Source organism: Squalius cephalus (genome assembly GCF_949319135.1).
Source record: "Squalius cephalus genome assembly, chromosome: 2".
Taxonomy (NCBI): Eukaryota; Metazoa; Chordata; class Actinopteri; order Cypriniformes; family Leuciscidae; genus Squalius; species Squalius cephalus.
In genome coordinates this window covers 63,140,400-63,155,399 of record NC_137123.1, presented here as the reverse complement: position 1 = coordinate 63,155,399, position 15,000 = coordinate 63,140,400, and the positions used below count along the sequence as shown (strand labels likewise).

At 38.9% G+C, this 15,000-nt stretch overlaps 2 protein-coding genes across 3 annotated transcripts in view; both read right to left on the bottom strand.

The window, feature by feature from the left end:
* Nucleotides 1-15,000, bottom strand: part of LOC307154265 (uncharacterized protein) — a 217,571-nt gene that overhangs the window by 160,112 nt on the left and 42,459 nt on the right. The window lies entirely within an intron of this gene.
* Nucleotides 1,804-15,000, bottom strand: part of gart (phosphoribosylglycinamide formyltransferase) — a 37,028-nt gene continuing 23,831 nt past the window's right edge. Inside the window, exons 16-22 of one of the 2 annotated variants that reach the window (XM_079863990.1) lie at nucleotides 13,502-13,654; nucleotides 12,831-13,034; nucleotides 11,361-11,513; nucleotides 10,566-10,696; nucleotides 6,319-6,460; nucleotides 5,486-5,601; nucleotides 1,804-2,675 (exon numbers count right to left, since the gene is read on the bottom strand). In XM_079863990.1, coding sequence (XP_079720116.1) covers nucleotides 2,478-2,675; nucleotides 5,486-5,601; nucleotides 6,319-6,460; nucleotides 10,566-10,696; nucleotides 11,361-11,513; nucleotides 12,831-13,034; nucleotides 13,502-13,654 — 1,097 coding nt within the window. In that variant the 3' untranslated portion in view covers nucleotides 1,804-2,477. Of the gene's footprint in view, nucleotides 2,676-5,485; nucleotides 5,602-6,318; nucleotides 6,461-10,565; nucleotides 10,697-11,360; nucleotides 11,514-12,683; nucleotides 13,035-13,501; nucleotides 13,655-15,000 lie in introns of both variants that reach the window. The other variant, XM_079863989.1, reaches the window with a different exon arrangement.

The window sequence follows — 15,000 nt, the reverse complement described above, 5'->3', positions numbered from 1 at the left end:
AAAGTCCCCCTGTGGTGAAAATCCAGCTTTTAATGTTGTTTATGTGTCTATGTGGTGTTTTTAATATGCTTTAAGTCTCAAACCATGTGTAAATTCATAAGTCGACAGCATTGCTGAGTATTTCCTCCTTAAAACTGCAGTGAACCAAAGACAGTCTCTAAAACACGCTTTGAAATCGCTGGTGTTTCTGACGTCACAAACTACCATGTAATCAATCAGATCAACGTGTGATCGTCAACCAGTGGATCTCTGAGCTGAGTGAGTGAGTGGAGGCGGGGCTCATTTGCATATTCATAGAACCGCGCATACTTAATGAGGCAAGGGTGTGAGGCAAAATCTTGAATTACATTCAAGATATTTTAAGGCATAAAGATTTTTTTTTCACGGAAAAAAGCGCTTATGTAATTTTGGTGATCAAAGATGAGTTTTAAAGGGGTGGTATAATGCCCTTTTCACAAGATGTAAAATATATCTATGATGTCCCCAGAGTGTGTGTGTGAAGTTTTAGCACAAAATACCCCACAGATATTTTTATATAGCATGTTAAAATTATTACTTTTTGAGGATAAGTAAAAACGTACCGTTTTGTGCCTGGCCCTTTAAATGCAAATGAGCTGCTGCAGAGGGCGGGGTTTCAAGAGCTAGTGTCTGTTAGCAGCTGCTATTACCTCACGCAGACACACTAAATGACAGAAACGGTTCTGCCTTTATTGTTAAACGGAGTCAGATAAAGATGGAGAGACTCAAGAAGAAGTGACATGTAGAATGCAACAGGACGCCTCTGAATGGTTAGTTGATGAGTTTATGTTGCTGATGTGGAGTTAACTATCTTCAATTAGCATATTCTGTCATGATAAATCTATAAATCACTCGTATAGGAACTGTTGTGAGATGCACACAGAGTGACTTTCTATTGCATGTGAAAAGACTGATGCTAAAGTTTGAGCTGACTCACAAATGTACTCTTATACAACAACTTTTCGTCTTCTCTTTTCTGTTCCTGGGGGCGGGGTTTATGTAAATTCTAGGGTTAGTGATGTCACCCGAGAGGAATGTCATGTAGTCCCAACCAACCATTTGTTGCAGTCCTTTTCTTTAATAGCAAATATCTTCCTTTGCTCTGAACTTTGAGCGTCGTAACGTTGCAGATGTTGTTTATGCTCAAACAGCAACATTACACACTAACTAAAGTTAGAAAAGTGAAATCACACTCAACCACCCCTTTAAGGGATAAAATTATTGACTAAAGTGAGCGTTTAACATGAGTTAACTACATTATATTCAAACAAGACCTGAAAAGTCTTACCTGATGGTTTAGGTTTTAATAAAATTTTGTTTCGGGTCCAATTCTCACTATTAACTAGTTGCTTATTATCATGCATATTACTAAGAAATTGGCTGTTTATCAGTACTTATAAAGCACATGTTAATGCCTTATTCTGCATGACCATATTCTACATCCCTAAACTTAACGACTTACTAACGATTAGTAAGAAGTCATAAGGAATTTAGTTCATAGCTAATAATTAGTTAATAGTGAGAATTGTAATGTAATCTAAAGTGAGACCACAATGTGATCGTCAACCAGTGGATTTCTGAGCTGAGTGAGTGGAGGCGGGGCTCATTTGCATATTCATAGAACCGCGCATACTAAATGAGGCGAGGGTCTCGAGTTACATTCAAGATATTTTAAGCCATGAATTTTTTTTTTTCAAGGAAAACACATTTAAATATGTCATTTTGGTGATCAAAGATGAGTTTAGTTATTGACTACAGGGGGACTTTAAAGACAGACCAACTTTTGACTCCAAGGTTTTTAATTAATGTATTAATTGATATTGACTTCTGTTGAGGCCATCAGTAAGTATTCAATAATTTTTAAAAGATATTAATCAATTAGCACTGAAAAGCCATATCGGTATGTACAAAATAAACAGGATTTGTGTTTCTCAAAGTGTCACGTGTGGAATGGAAAACCTGAGAGGTGATATATTGTAAATTAAGTTGAACTGAATATAAATCACTGAATAATGATGTAATATCCTATGAAAAATCCTTTAACTATTTCTAAAAAATCCCTACTTAAGACCTTAAAAATCTCGAAAAACCTCAAAATATTTGGTTTACACATAATTATGATCTTAGGAAGGTATACTACATGATACCATGATTTTGTTTGGTGTTCATAAAATAGTGTCATTAACATTTTCAAAGTAACAACATGCACAGTCACACTTGTTAGTGCAAGTTTAATGTCAAGAGCAAATATTGATCTCGTTCCGTTACATGCAGAGAATAAAGTTTATCTTGTACATGACATATAATTCTCAGCAGTCAATCTGGTTAATACTGATCAGAACTGGCACTACAGTAGGCAGATGCGCAAGAAAACTCTCGGGAATGTAATGAAGTACAGCCTGAAACATGCGTGTTCATCATCAGTGTGTGTGTGTGTGTGTGTGTGTGTGTGTTGGTGTTTATCCCTGAAGACTCTGGTTCCACACGATCCTCCCGTCGTCTCTGAGCTTCACGCCACCGCTGGACACCAGCTCTAGGGCTGCTGGGAAGGCTCGATGCTCCGCCTCCCTGATGCGCTCTGATAGGCTGTCTTCGCTGTCAGTCATCAGGATGGGAACCGCCTCCTGAACCACGATCGCCCCGGCGTCCACTTCCTCCTGTCAGAGAGTGAATTTAACAAAACTACAGGGTTATTACTGTGAAAAAAAAGTAAAAAAAAAAAACTCAACTACAGGGTTATTATAATAAAATAAAATAAAACAACCTTTTCTCAAAACTACAGGGTTGTTATTGTAAAAAAACAACAACAAAAAAAAAAACTACAGGGTTATACGGAAGAGGATTAGGGCCAGGCAATAATAAAAAAATAAAACCATCTCGAGATTAAAGTCATTATAATGCGGGATTAAACTCGTTAAATTTCGAGAAAAAAAGACAAAATACAATCTTGAGAATAAACTCATTAAATTTCGAGAATAAAGTCGTTGTGTTTCGAGAAAAAACTCGTTAAATTTCGAGAAAAAAACTAAATACAATCTTAAGAATAAACTCGTTAAATTTCGAGAATAAAGTCATTGTGTTTCGAGAAAAAAACTCGTTAAATTTCGAGAAAAAAAAGTCTAAATAATCGTGAGAATAAACTCATTAAATTTCGAGAATAAAGTCGTTGTGTTTCGAGAAAAAAAGTTGAAATGAAATGTAGAGAATAACGCATTCGATCAGTGTTCATCGCATAGCCTACCTATATCAACCTCATCGAGGTTTCGTGGTTTCCCAGGATACCATAAGACGCATTATTAATCGTTGTTGGTTGCGTACGCCTCCATCCACAGAATGTAACGACTGTAACCATCTATACAGCCATTAACGGCAATGCCATGCGGTTTTAATTTATCATAGCTGTCCATATGCCAGAGTGCATTTGGTACAGGACAAGTTCCACACCTTGAGGATCAACAAGTTTAATAACGTGTCTTATGGTATCCTGGGAAACCACGAAAACTCGATGAATTTCATGTTGGACAAAAGCGAGTACATCGCGCAAATTGGACTGATTTTTTCTTCTAAAAAGACCTAGCCGACCTAGACCTAAGAATGTTCTATTTTTTGTTACTGAAAGAAAGTCTAAAATATAGCTTGACTAAGTGATCCAACTCTGCCATCCTCTATCAGTAGGCTATGCGATGAACACTGATCAAATGCGTTATTCTCTACATTCTACGAGTTTATTGTCACGATTATTTCAACTTTTTTTCTCGAAATGTAAAGAGTTTTTTTCTCGAAACACAACGACTTTATTCTCGAAATTTAATGAGTTTATTCTCAAGATTGTATTTTGAGTTTTTCTCGAAATTTAACGAGTTTTTTCTCGAAACACAACGACTTTATTCTCTACATTCTATGAGGTTATTGTCATGATTATTTCAACTTTTTTCTCGAAATGTAGAGTTTTTTTCTCGAAACACGACTTTATTCTCGAAATTGAATGAGTTTATTCTCAAGATTGTATTTCGAGTTTTTTTTCTCGAAATTTAACGAGTTTTTTCTCGAAACACAACGACTTTATTCTCGATATTTAATGAGTTTATTCTCAAGACTGTATTTCGATTTTTTTTCTCGAAATTTAACGAGTTTTTTCTCGAAACACAACGACTTTATTCTCGATATTTAATGAGTTTATTCTCAAGACTGTATTTCGATTTTTTTTCTCGAAATTTAACGAGTTTAATCCTGTATTATAATGACTTTAATCTCGAGATGGTTTAATTTTTTTATTATTGCCTGGCCCTAATCCTCTTCCGCACAAAACTACAGGGTTATTGTAAAATAAAAAATAAAATAAAAAAACCTTTTCTCAAAACTACAGGGTTACTGTAAAATAAAAAATAAAATAAAAAAACTTCTCAAAACTACAGGATTATTGTAAAATAAAAAATAAAATAAAAAAACTTCTCAAAACTACAGGGTTACTGTAAAATAAAAAAACCTTTTCTCAAAACTACAGGGTTATTGTAAAATAAAAAAAACCTTTTCTCAAAACTACAGGGTTATTGTAAAATAAAAAATAAAATAAAAACTTCTCAAAACTACAGGGTTATTGTAAAATAAAATAAAAACTTCTCAAAACTACAGGATTATTGTAAAATAAAAAAACCTTTTCTCAAAACTACAGGATTATTGTAAAATAAAAAATAAATAAAAAAACTTCAACTACAGGGTTATTGTAAAATAAAAAACTTCTCAAAACTACAGGATTATTGTAAAATGAAAATTTTTAAAAACTTCTCAAAACTACAGGATTATTGTAAAATAATTTTTTTTTAAAACTTCTCAAAACTACAGGATTATTGTAAAATAAAAATAAAAAAAACTTCTCAAAACTACAGGGTTATTGTAAAATAAAAAATAAAATAAAAACTTCTCAAAACTACAGGATTATTGTAAAATAAAAAACCTTTTCTCAAAACTACAGGATTATTGTAAAATAAAATAAAAATAAAAAAACTTCAACTACAGGGTTATTGTAAAATAAAAAAACTTCTCAAAACTACAGGATTATTGTAAAATGAATTTTTTTAAAAACTTCTCAAAACTACAGGGTTATTGTAAAATAAAAAATAAAAAAAACTTCTCAAAACTACAGGATTATTGTAAAATAAAAATAAAAAAAACTTCTCAAAACTACAGGATTATTGTAAAATAAAAATAAAAAAACCTTCTCAAAACTACAGGATTATTGTAAAATAAAAATAAAATAAACTTCACAAAACTACAGGATTATTATTGTAAATCAAAACTAAAAAAAAAAAATGTTGTTTTGGAAATAAAAGACAAAAATGCAAGATGCTGTAAATAATATGGTGACCGGTTGAATCTGCATTCATTCTTGGGATTGCAAGATGACAAAATCCTGCATGTGTTCTGCCTAATGTTACTGTAGAACGCTGCTTCTGAGAGACAAACGTACGGCCACGAAGTGAACGGTGCATCCGGTGACACGAACGCCGGCCTGGAGCGCCTGTTTCTGAGCGTTCACTCCTTTAAAGGACGGCAGCAGCGACGGGTGGATGTTCAGCATCTTCCCTGAGACACACACACACACACACACACTCAGTCCTGGAGCAAATACTCAACCAGTTTAAAAATACATTTCAGAAATATTCCACATATTTTAGCATTCTTACCATTGTATTCCCGTCCTCAGCAGTGTTATTTCAATATCACTGAGGCACTATTCGTCTTTTTAAAATATTTTTAATTAGTTTTTAGTTTTGTTTCATTTAAGTGATTTTTTTATAATGTCCAAACTGTTTTTATTTTTAAGTTCAATTTTAATTTTATTTATTTATTTTAGTACATCAAATTACTAAATTAAAATTAGTTTTTATATTTTATTTCAGTTGATGTTTATTTTATTTCAAGTAATAAAATTTTCATTTTCATTTTATGTCCAAATAGTTTTTATTATGTTTATTTCATGTCAACATTTTATTTTAAGTAATTATTATTTTATTTTTTTCATTTTCCTTTAAGTAATATTGTTGTTTTTAAATGTACAAATAGTTTTATTATTTACATTTTTTTAATTTTAGTTTTTTTTTTTTTTTAAATATGTCCAAATAGTTTACTATTTTTATTTCAATTTTAGTTATTCTAGTACATCAATAGTACATCAATTTTATTTTATTACACACTGCACCTTTAAACTGCACCTGTGCTGCTTCATGTGTTTTTGCTGTGAATCTGCACTGATTTAACGGAGCCGGTGGCGCCCCCTGGTGTTGATATTCACACACTCACCGTTCCACTTCCTGACGAAGGGTCCCGTGAGGATCCGCATGAAACCCGCCAGACACACCAGCTCCACCCCGAACTCCTCCAGGACCCGGTCTATGGTGCCGTCGAACTCGGCTCTGCTGCCGTACTGCTTATGATCCACGACCTGACAGACGAACAACATCCAGAACCAACCGAGCTGTCAGCCATTATAATATTATCATCATAATAATATACGTTTACATTTATGCGTTTGGCAGACGCTTTTATCCTTTGCATTTCAAGCTACACATTTACATTCTTATCAGTTCTTGCTTTCCCTGGGATTCGAACCCATGATCTTGGCGTTGCAAGCGCCAGCGCTCTACTGTTAGAGCTACAGGAAAGCTATAAATATACGTTTTAACGATGTGGAAGCTGACAGTATCGAGCATGTCAGAATTGTGAGATAGAAAGTTGCAATCATCTTTTATTTTCTTCCGTGGGGGAAAAACTTCCATAATAAGCTCTATCACACCAGCAAGAGTGCTGTTCTTACAAAATATCTGCAAATATGATATTGATTTCATACAAGAAGTAGAGAAGTTAATATTTTGTGTTACATTTTACACACTATTGTCTGTTTGGAGTTATTTTCTTAAGCAAAATAAACCAGAGGTGCAACAGAAGCGTTGTGTTTCTCCGAGCAATGTTTCGTTCCTGAATGAATCAGCGTTTCTGAACGAATAAATAATTCATTCATAAAGAGAGTCGCTCACTTCGTTCCTGAATGAATCAGCTGTTTCTGAACGAATCAATTATTCATTCATAAAGAGAGTCGGTCACTTCGTTCCTGAATGAATCAGATGTTTCTGAACGAATCAATTATTCATTCATAAAAAGAGTCGCTCGCTTCGTTCCTGAATGAATCAGCTGTTTGAACAACCTGGTCAAGTGAATAACTCAATGACTCATTAAAACCAACGGGCAGTTGTATTTTCATCTTTAAATTATTATTATATAAAAAAGAAATAAAAAAATGACATATTTTGATATTCAATTTAAAACAATCTCCTAGCATTATTTATGCAATTGTAGCTTGCAAAACTGATGTTGTTGATTTTGGTAAATCAATTATGACATGAAAAGTCAAAATGATGAGATCATAACTCAATGATGACATAGACATAATTATAAAATACAAAGTCAATTATGACAAAATTCATAATTAAGAGATGAGATAGTATGTCATAATTTTGACCATCTCATTAGGACTTTTTAAGTCATTATTGTCAGAAAAAGTCAAAATGATGAGATAAAAAGTCAATAATGACAGTCAATTATTAGATAAAAAGTAAACTATGAGATGGTCAGTTATGACAGAAAGTAAAAAATGATATACTAAGTCATAATTATGAGATAAAAAGCAAAAAAATTATGTTATGAGAAAAATTCATAATTATGAGATAAGTCATGATGATACTAAGTCATAATTGACATTCAAATGTAAATTATAATATTAAAAAGTCATAATGATAATACTAAAAAGTCTAAACGATGACTTTGTCATAACTGGATTTTTATGTTATGTAATAATTATGACTTAGTAGTGGTAAAAGTTGCACTTATAAAAGGTATAAATCTCCCAGAAATCAATTTTAGGTGGCAAATATCAGCCTTACTGAAGAAGCTAATTTCATCACTGATGTGAACTCAAAATATGAAGAATATTAAAATCTTCACGAGTCAGCACAAAAACACACTCAAAGTATCGTCTATAACTATCGCTTTCGACAAAATCACAAAATATCGCACACCTCTAAAGTAAGATTTAAAAGATGGAAGTTCCTTCATCCATCATGTCTGGTAAGGACAGTGTTATATGCATGTTCGTTTCGTTTCGCGTATCTACCCCGAAGTGACAAAATAAAATAAAATTCTGTATCTAAATTTATAAGGAAACGCCAGTACTTTGTTTAGGCTTGGTCTGTAGGGAATTACAAACCTGCGCACATATATTCAAACGCACATAACTATAGAACCAATTCTTAATGCGCATGTGAACGCCATCAGCGTTTCTCACAGGTTCGCGTTTAAAGTCTGTGTAGAGGGAATGGTGTCTTCTCAGCGGCCCCTAATTTAATAACAAATGATTGTTGCGACGGAAGCAAATCAATCAAAACTAACTTTAGCTGGAAAATAACTTTATTAAAGAACCGCGTAAAGCCGAAACAATCTCTGTTACCTTAAATTATACGTTTATCTCTGTAAAGCTGCTTTGAAACAATCTACATTGTTAAAAGCGCTATATAAATGAAGATGACTTGACATGTGTCTAGAGATATATATATATATATATTAGGGCTGTCAATCGATTAAAAATTTTAATCGATTAATCACATGATTGTCATGAGCTAACTCGTGATTAATCGCACATTTTTTATTTGTTCTAAATGTACCTTAAATGAATACTTTTCAAGTTTGTAATACTCTAATCAACGTGGGCATGGATAAATATGGATGCTTTATGCAAATGTATGTTTATTATTGAAACCATAGTCAACATAGAGCATGAAGACGAGACATGTTTCAAAGGTCATAGATGTTTTTCAAAGAACTTGTTCATGTCTATTAGACACATGTAGAAAGAACAAAGAAATACCAGGTTCCCATTACTTCTCTTTCTTTGCACTGAGCAATTAACACAAACATGTTTAGATTTTTGCATGACAGGGCAGCTCTTCTGAAAATGCTAAATGTAAATTTATTATTTATTATTAGGCTACATTATAGTTTGTCTCTCTCTGTGCCCATTTTGATGAAGCTAAATTCTCAATAAAACTGTTTTCATTGGTATATTTTACTGTTTCTGTTGTCAAACAACGGAATGAATATGAAATGGTGACTGAAACGCGACCCATTAAGACATAACCAGCTCTCCCTTCCAAGATGTTAAAGGGGGGGTGAAATGCTATTTCATGCATACTGAGTTTTTTACACTGGTAAAGAGTTGGATTCCCATGCTAAACATGGACAAAGTTTCAAAAACTAAGTTGTACGTTTGAAGGAGTATTTTTGTTCCAAAAATACTCCTTCCGGTTTGTCACAAGTTTCGGAAAGTTTTTTTCGAGTATGGCTCTGTCTTACGTAAGATAGGGCGGAATTTCCTTATATGGGTCCTAAGGGCACTTCTCCGGTAAGATCGCGGCCGCGCGCGCACTCGTAGACCAGAGCAAGAGAGTGAAAGCAGTTCGCCATCAAAGCGCCCTGCCCGGCTTTTGGGAAGTCAATGTCACCAAAGAAGTGTGTTTTTGGTTGCCAGGGCAAGACAACCCTGCACAGATTCCCAAAGAACCCAGCGTTAAGGCACCCGTGGATGGAGTTTGTTTTCCTGAGCATAAACGGAGTTGTGTAAGACTGTTGTTCCCTGCATTTCGACGATGATTGTTTTATAAACAAAGCCCAGATCTACGGATTTGCAGATTTGCAATGATAAAGGTTCGCGGTCGTGCGTTGGAACCGGACGGTGAGTAAAACTGTTTGTTGAACAAATGTCTCTGTGTGTTGTCACTAGCTCGGCGCGTTAGCACAGCTAAGCTTCGCCCACACGGCCCGCCCCCAGCCACTCGGTTTTTTCCGGAAAGACTCGGTACAGTCTATCTTTCTGTTAAAAATTTAATAAAACAAAAGACTTTTTGGAGATATGAAGGATGCAATATTACTCTATAGGTACTCAAGATTAACAGGAGATTGAGTGAAAATGAGCATTTCACCCCCCCTTTAATCTGCACAAAAATCCTGATAATCGAGCCGTCGTCTGATGAAATCAAATACACATAAGATAAACACAATATCTGTTTTGCGATTTCGGCTATACTTGCATGTAAAATTAGAGAAGCAACATCATATCTGTGTTTAACTGAATTAAAGCGCTGCTCCTCTCTCCAGCGCGAGACGCAGAGAGAGAGCGAGAGAGAGAGAGGCGCGCGCGCGTGCTGGGAGAACAGTACCGGCGGTACCGGTAGATTCTCAGAAACTAAATAAGGTTTGGGCGCTTTGCAGACCCATTTAGCGATTTTTTCCCTTCAACAATGTCGCTAAGTTGGCAACACTGTGTATCTCCATTTCTCCAACTATGTTTTGGGCCACGGGTCAAACAGAAAATACGCGCTGCGTTAATCGAGCGTTAAAAAAAATAGTGCCGTTAATATGATTTTTATCACGTTATTAACGCGCTAACTTTGACAGCCCTAATATATATATATATATATTTATTTATATTTCAGACAAACCCGTGTCTGAATGCCGGCCATAGACGCCCTCTTTAACCCCGTGACTCCCGGTCTGTTGGAGATGACCACCACGATCTCCGCCGAGCTCGAGGGTTTCTTCGCCTGCTCCATCAGCGCCTGCAGGTTCGTTCCTGTCACACACACACACACACACACACACACACTCTCAGTCTCAGTATCTGTCATGTGATCAGCAGTGTTGTGTGTAACTCATTACAAGTAACTTGAGTTACGTAATCAGATTTCTTTTTCAAGTAACTAGTAAAGTAACGCATAACTCATAACTTTTTCAAATAAGTAACGCTAGTTACTTTGTTTTCCCATTTATTGACTGACAGCTCAGAAGAGGCGTGTGTGTGTGTGTGTGTGTGTGTGTGTGTGTGTGAACATGATGGTTATTGTGGTTCTAGACTAAATGTGTGAGTGCATTTACTCATCTCACTTACACAAAAAAATATTTAATATTCAATCATAAAATCAGTGAAATGCAGAATCAGAATACTATGCAAACCTCCAATAATTAAATATGTATTTTATATATTATTATATTTAAATAGAAATATCCAACAGTTATAAAATGTACTTTTTTTGCATTTAATCTTACTTTATTGACCAATGTACTTGCTTTTGACCTTCGATGATTCAGTGAAACCATAAGCAAAAATTACTAATTCTTTTTTTTTTACTGGTAAATTGTTAAACGTTCCTCTAAGGGAGTAACGCAATATTGTAATGCATTGCTCTTCAAAGTCCCCCAACCCTGATAACAGCACACACACACACACACACACACACCGGTTCCGGAGATCAGCACGGCCACTCGGGTCCTCTTGCGCGAGGACTGTTCGCCGGGAAGAGAGCCGTTCTGCAGAGCGCTGGTGTCGGGAGAGCGACCCGGACTCTCCCTCAGACTCCGCTCCAGGTTCCTGATCACCACACACTCCGAACCTGCCAACAGAGACACACACACTTTACTGTAAAGTCTCATCTCTTAAAGGGGTCATGTGATGCGATTTCTTGTTTTCCTTTGTCTTTAGTGTGTTATGCAGCTGTTAGTGCAAGTACAAGATCTGCAGAGTTACAAAGCACAGAGTCAAACCTGAAGAGAAACTCTTTATAAAAGTTACGCTCAGCCACGCCTTACTCAAGCATGAGCCATAAATCTACATCAGTGTGTGTGCGGTTTCATAACACAGCCCAAAGGTATACGCAAAGAATATGTGTGTGTAGAGGTGTGTGTGTGTGTGTGTAGAGGACTGTGTGTGTGTGTGTGTGTGTGTGTGTGTGTAGAGGACTGTGCTTGTGTGTGTGTGTGTGTGTGTGTGTGTGTGTGTAGAGGACTGTGCGTGTGTGTGTGTGTGTGTGTGTGTGTGTGTGTGTGTGTGCGTGTGAGGAGTGTGTTCTGACCGGGTTGTCTGTGAGCGAGTGACCCGATGACCCAGGCCTCCTCTTGGGCCCTCAGGGGCCTCAGCACGCGTTGGCCCTCAGGTCTGCTGTGTGTGTGTGTGTGTGGGTGTGTGTGTGTGTGTGTGTGTGCGTGTGAGGAGTGTGTTCTGACCGGTTGTCTGTGAGCGAGTGACCCGATGACCCAGGCCTCCTCTTGGGCCCTCAGGGGCCTCAGCACGCGTTGGCCCTCAGGTCTGCTGTGTGTGTGTGTGTGTGTGTGTGTGTGTGTGTGTGTGTGTGAGGAGTGTGTTCTGACCGGTTGTCTGTGACCGAGTGACCCGATGACCCAGGCCTCCTCTTGGGCCCTCAGGAGCCTCAGCACGCGTTGGCCCTCAGGTCTGCTGTGTGTGTGTGTGTGTGTGTGTGTGTGTGTGTGTGTGTGTGTGAGGAGTGTGTTCTGACCGGGTTGTCTGTGAGCGAGTGACCCGATGACCCAGGCCTCCTCTTGGGCCCTCAGGAGCCTCAGCACGCGTTGGCCCTCAGGTCTGCTGTGTGTGTGTGTGTGTGTGTGTGTGTGTGTGTGAGGAGTGTGTTCTGACCGGGTTGTCTGTGAGTGAGTGACCCGATGACCCAGGCCTCCTCTTGGGCCCTCAGGAGCCTCAGCACGCGTTGGCCCTCAGGTCTGCTGTGTGTGTGTGTGTGTGTGTGTGTGTGTGAGGAGTGTGTTCTGACCGGGTTGTCTGTGAGTGAGTGACCCGATGACCCAGGCCTCCTCTTGGGCCCTCAGGAGCCTCAGCACGCGTTGGCCCTCAGGTCTGCTGTGTGTGTGTGTGTGTGTGTGTGTGTGTGTGTGTGTGTGTGTGAGGAGTGTGCTCTGACCGGGTTGTCTGTGAGTGAGTGACCCGATGACCCAGGCCTCCTCTTGGGCCCTCAGGAGCCTCAGCACGCGTTGGCCCTCAGGTCTGCTGACCACGAGCACGGCCCCCAGGCCGAGGTTAAAGGTGCGGCTCATCTCCTCCTCCGACACACACCCGTGAACAAACAGCCACGAGAACACACTCGGGATCCTCCAGCGCGACGCGTCTGAAACCATACGGATCAGAGAACACCATGCGTGAAAATATTACAATTATTAAATATTACAATGCATCAAACCTAAATATATAAAGGTATTACAAATAATAATAATAATATTTCATTACATGTATACAGCACTTTTGTCTGCAATCAAAGCATTTAACATGGGGGGGGGGGGGGTCTATACATCATAGATATTTGATCATTTTTCACACACGTGACTCAAACTTTTTGTTTTGCTGATTCAATTTTGCAAATAAGAAAAAAAAAAGATTTTTTAATTTACAAACCCTGACTTACTTTTGCTCAATGATTGACTTAAGCAGTTTATCATTATAATTATTATATGAGATCACAATACAAACTCCATAATCAGTGTTTTTATTTATTTTGCACATTTAATTGTGAAATTTTAATTTTAACTGTGACTGGAACTGCATCTGTGCCCCGGGGAAGGAGGGGCCGCTGCTCACCGAGGTCCACGGCCAGCTCCGGCGGGAGAACGCGCGGGATGTTCTCCAAGAGCCCGCCTCCGGTGATGTGGGCGTAGGCCTTCACGGCTCCGCTGCGCAGGATTGGCTGAAGCAAACGGCTGTAGATCTTGGTGGGCGTGAGCAGGACGTCACCTTCAAACCACAGTGCAGACGTGAGGACTCATGACAGCACGTGAAGCAGCAGCGCCGCAGGATCAATCGCAGTTTACATGAAATCACACTTCAGCTGATCTGGCCTATCGTGATTATGAAATCGCAGAAATGATTTGTTATGCGCAGCGTGTCAGTGATGATCGGCTCTGTAACACGGCTCACTCTGAGAGCACTGCGAGTTTGAGTCGCTTATACCATGCATAGTTATATCTGGTGTTCAGAGGGACGTGTGTGTGTGTGTGTGTGTGTGTGTGTGTGTGTGTGTGTGAGAAGCCCCCTGGTGTTCAGAGGGACGTGTGTGTGTGTGTGTGTGTGTGAGAAGCCCCCTGGTGTTCAGAAGGACGTGTGTGTGTGTGTGTGTGTGTGTGTGTGTGTGTGTGTGTGTGTGTGTGAGAAGCCCCCTGGTGTTCAGAGGGACGTGTGTGTGTGTGTGTGTGTGTGTGTGTGTGTGTGTGTGTGTGTGTGTGTGTGTGAGAAGCCCCCTGGTGTTCAGAAGGACGTGTGTATGTGTGTGTGTGTGTGTGTGTGTGTGTGTGTGTGTGTGTGTGTGTGTGTGTGTGTGTGTGAGAAGCCCCCTGGTGTTCAGAGGGACGTGTGTGTGTGTGTGTGTGTGTGTGTGAGAAGCCCCCTGGTGTTCAGAAGGACGTGTGTGTGTGTGTGTGTGTGTGTGTGTGTGTGTGTGTGTGTGTGTGTGAGAAGCCCCCTGGTGTTCAGAGGGACGTGTGTGTGTGTGTGTGTGTGTGTGTGTGTGTGAGAAGCCCCCTGGTGTTCAGAAGGACGTGTGTATGTGTGTGTGTGTGTGTGTGTGTGTGTGTGTGTGTGTGTGTGTGTGTGTGTGTGTGAGAAGCCCCCTGGTGTTCAGAGGGACGTGTGTGTGTGTGTGTGTGTGTGTGTGTGAGAGAAGCCCCCTGGTGTTCAGAGGGACGTGTATGTGTGTGTGTGAGAAGCCCCCTGGTGTTCAGAGGGACGTGTGTGTGTGTGTGTGTGTGTGTGTGTGTGTGTGTGTGTGTGTGTGTGTGTGTGTGTGAGAAGCCCCCTGGTGTTCAGAGGGACGTGTGTGTGTGTGTGTGTGTGTGTGTGTGTAGCCCTATGGTGTTCAGAGGGACGTGTATGTGTGTGTGTGAGAAGCCCCCTGGTGTTCAGAGGGACGTGTGTGTGTGTGTGTGTGTGTGTGTGTGTGTGTGTGTGTGTGTGTGTGTGTGTGTGTGTGTGTGTGTGTGAGAAGCCCCCTGGTGTTCAGAGGGACGTGTGTGTGTGTGTGTGTGTGTGTGTGTGTGTGTGTGTGTGTGTGTGTGTGTGTGTGTGTGTGTGTGTGTGTGTGTGTG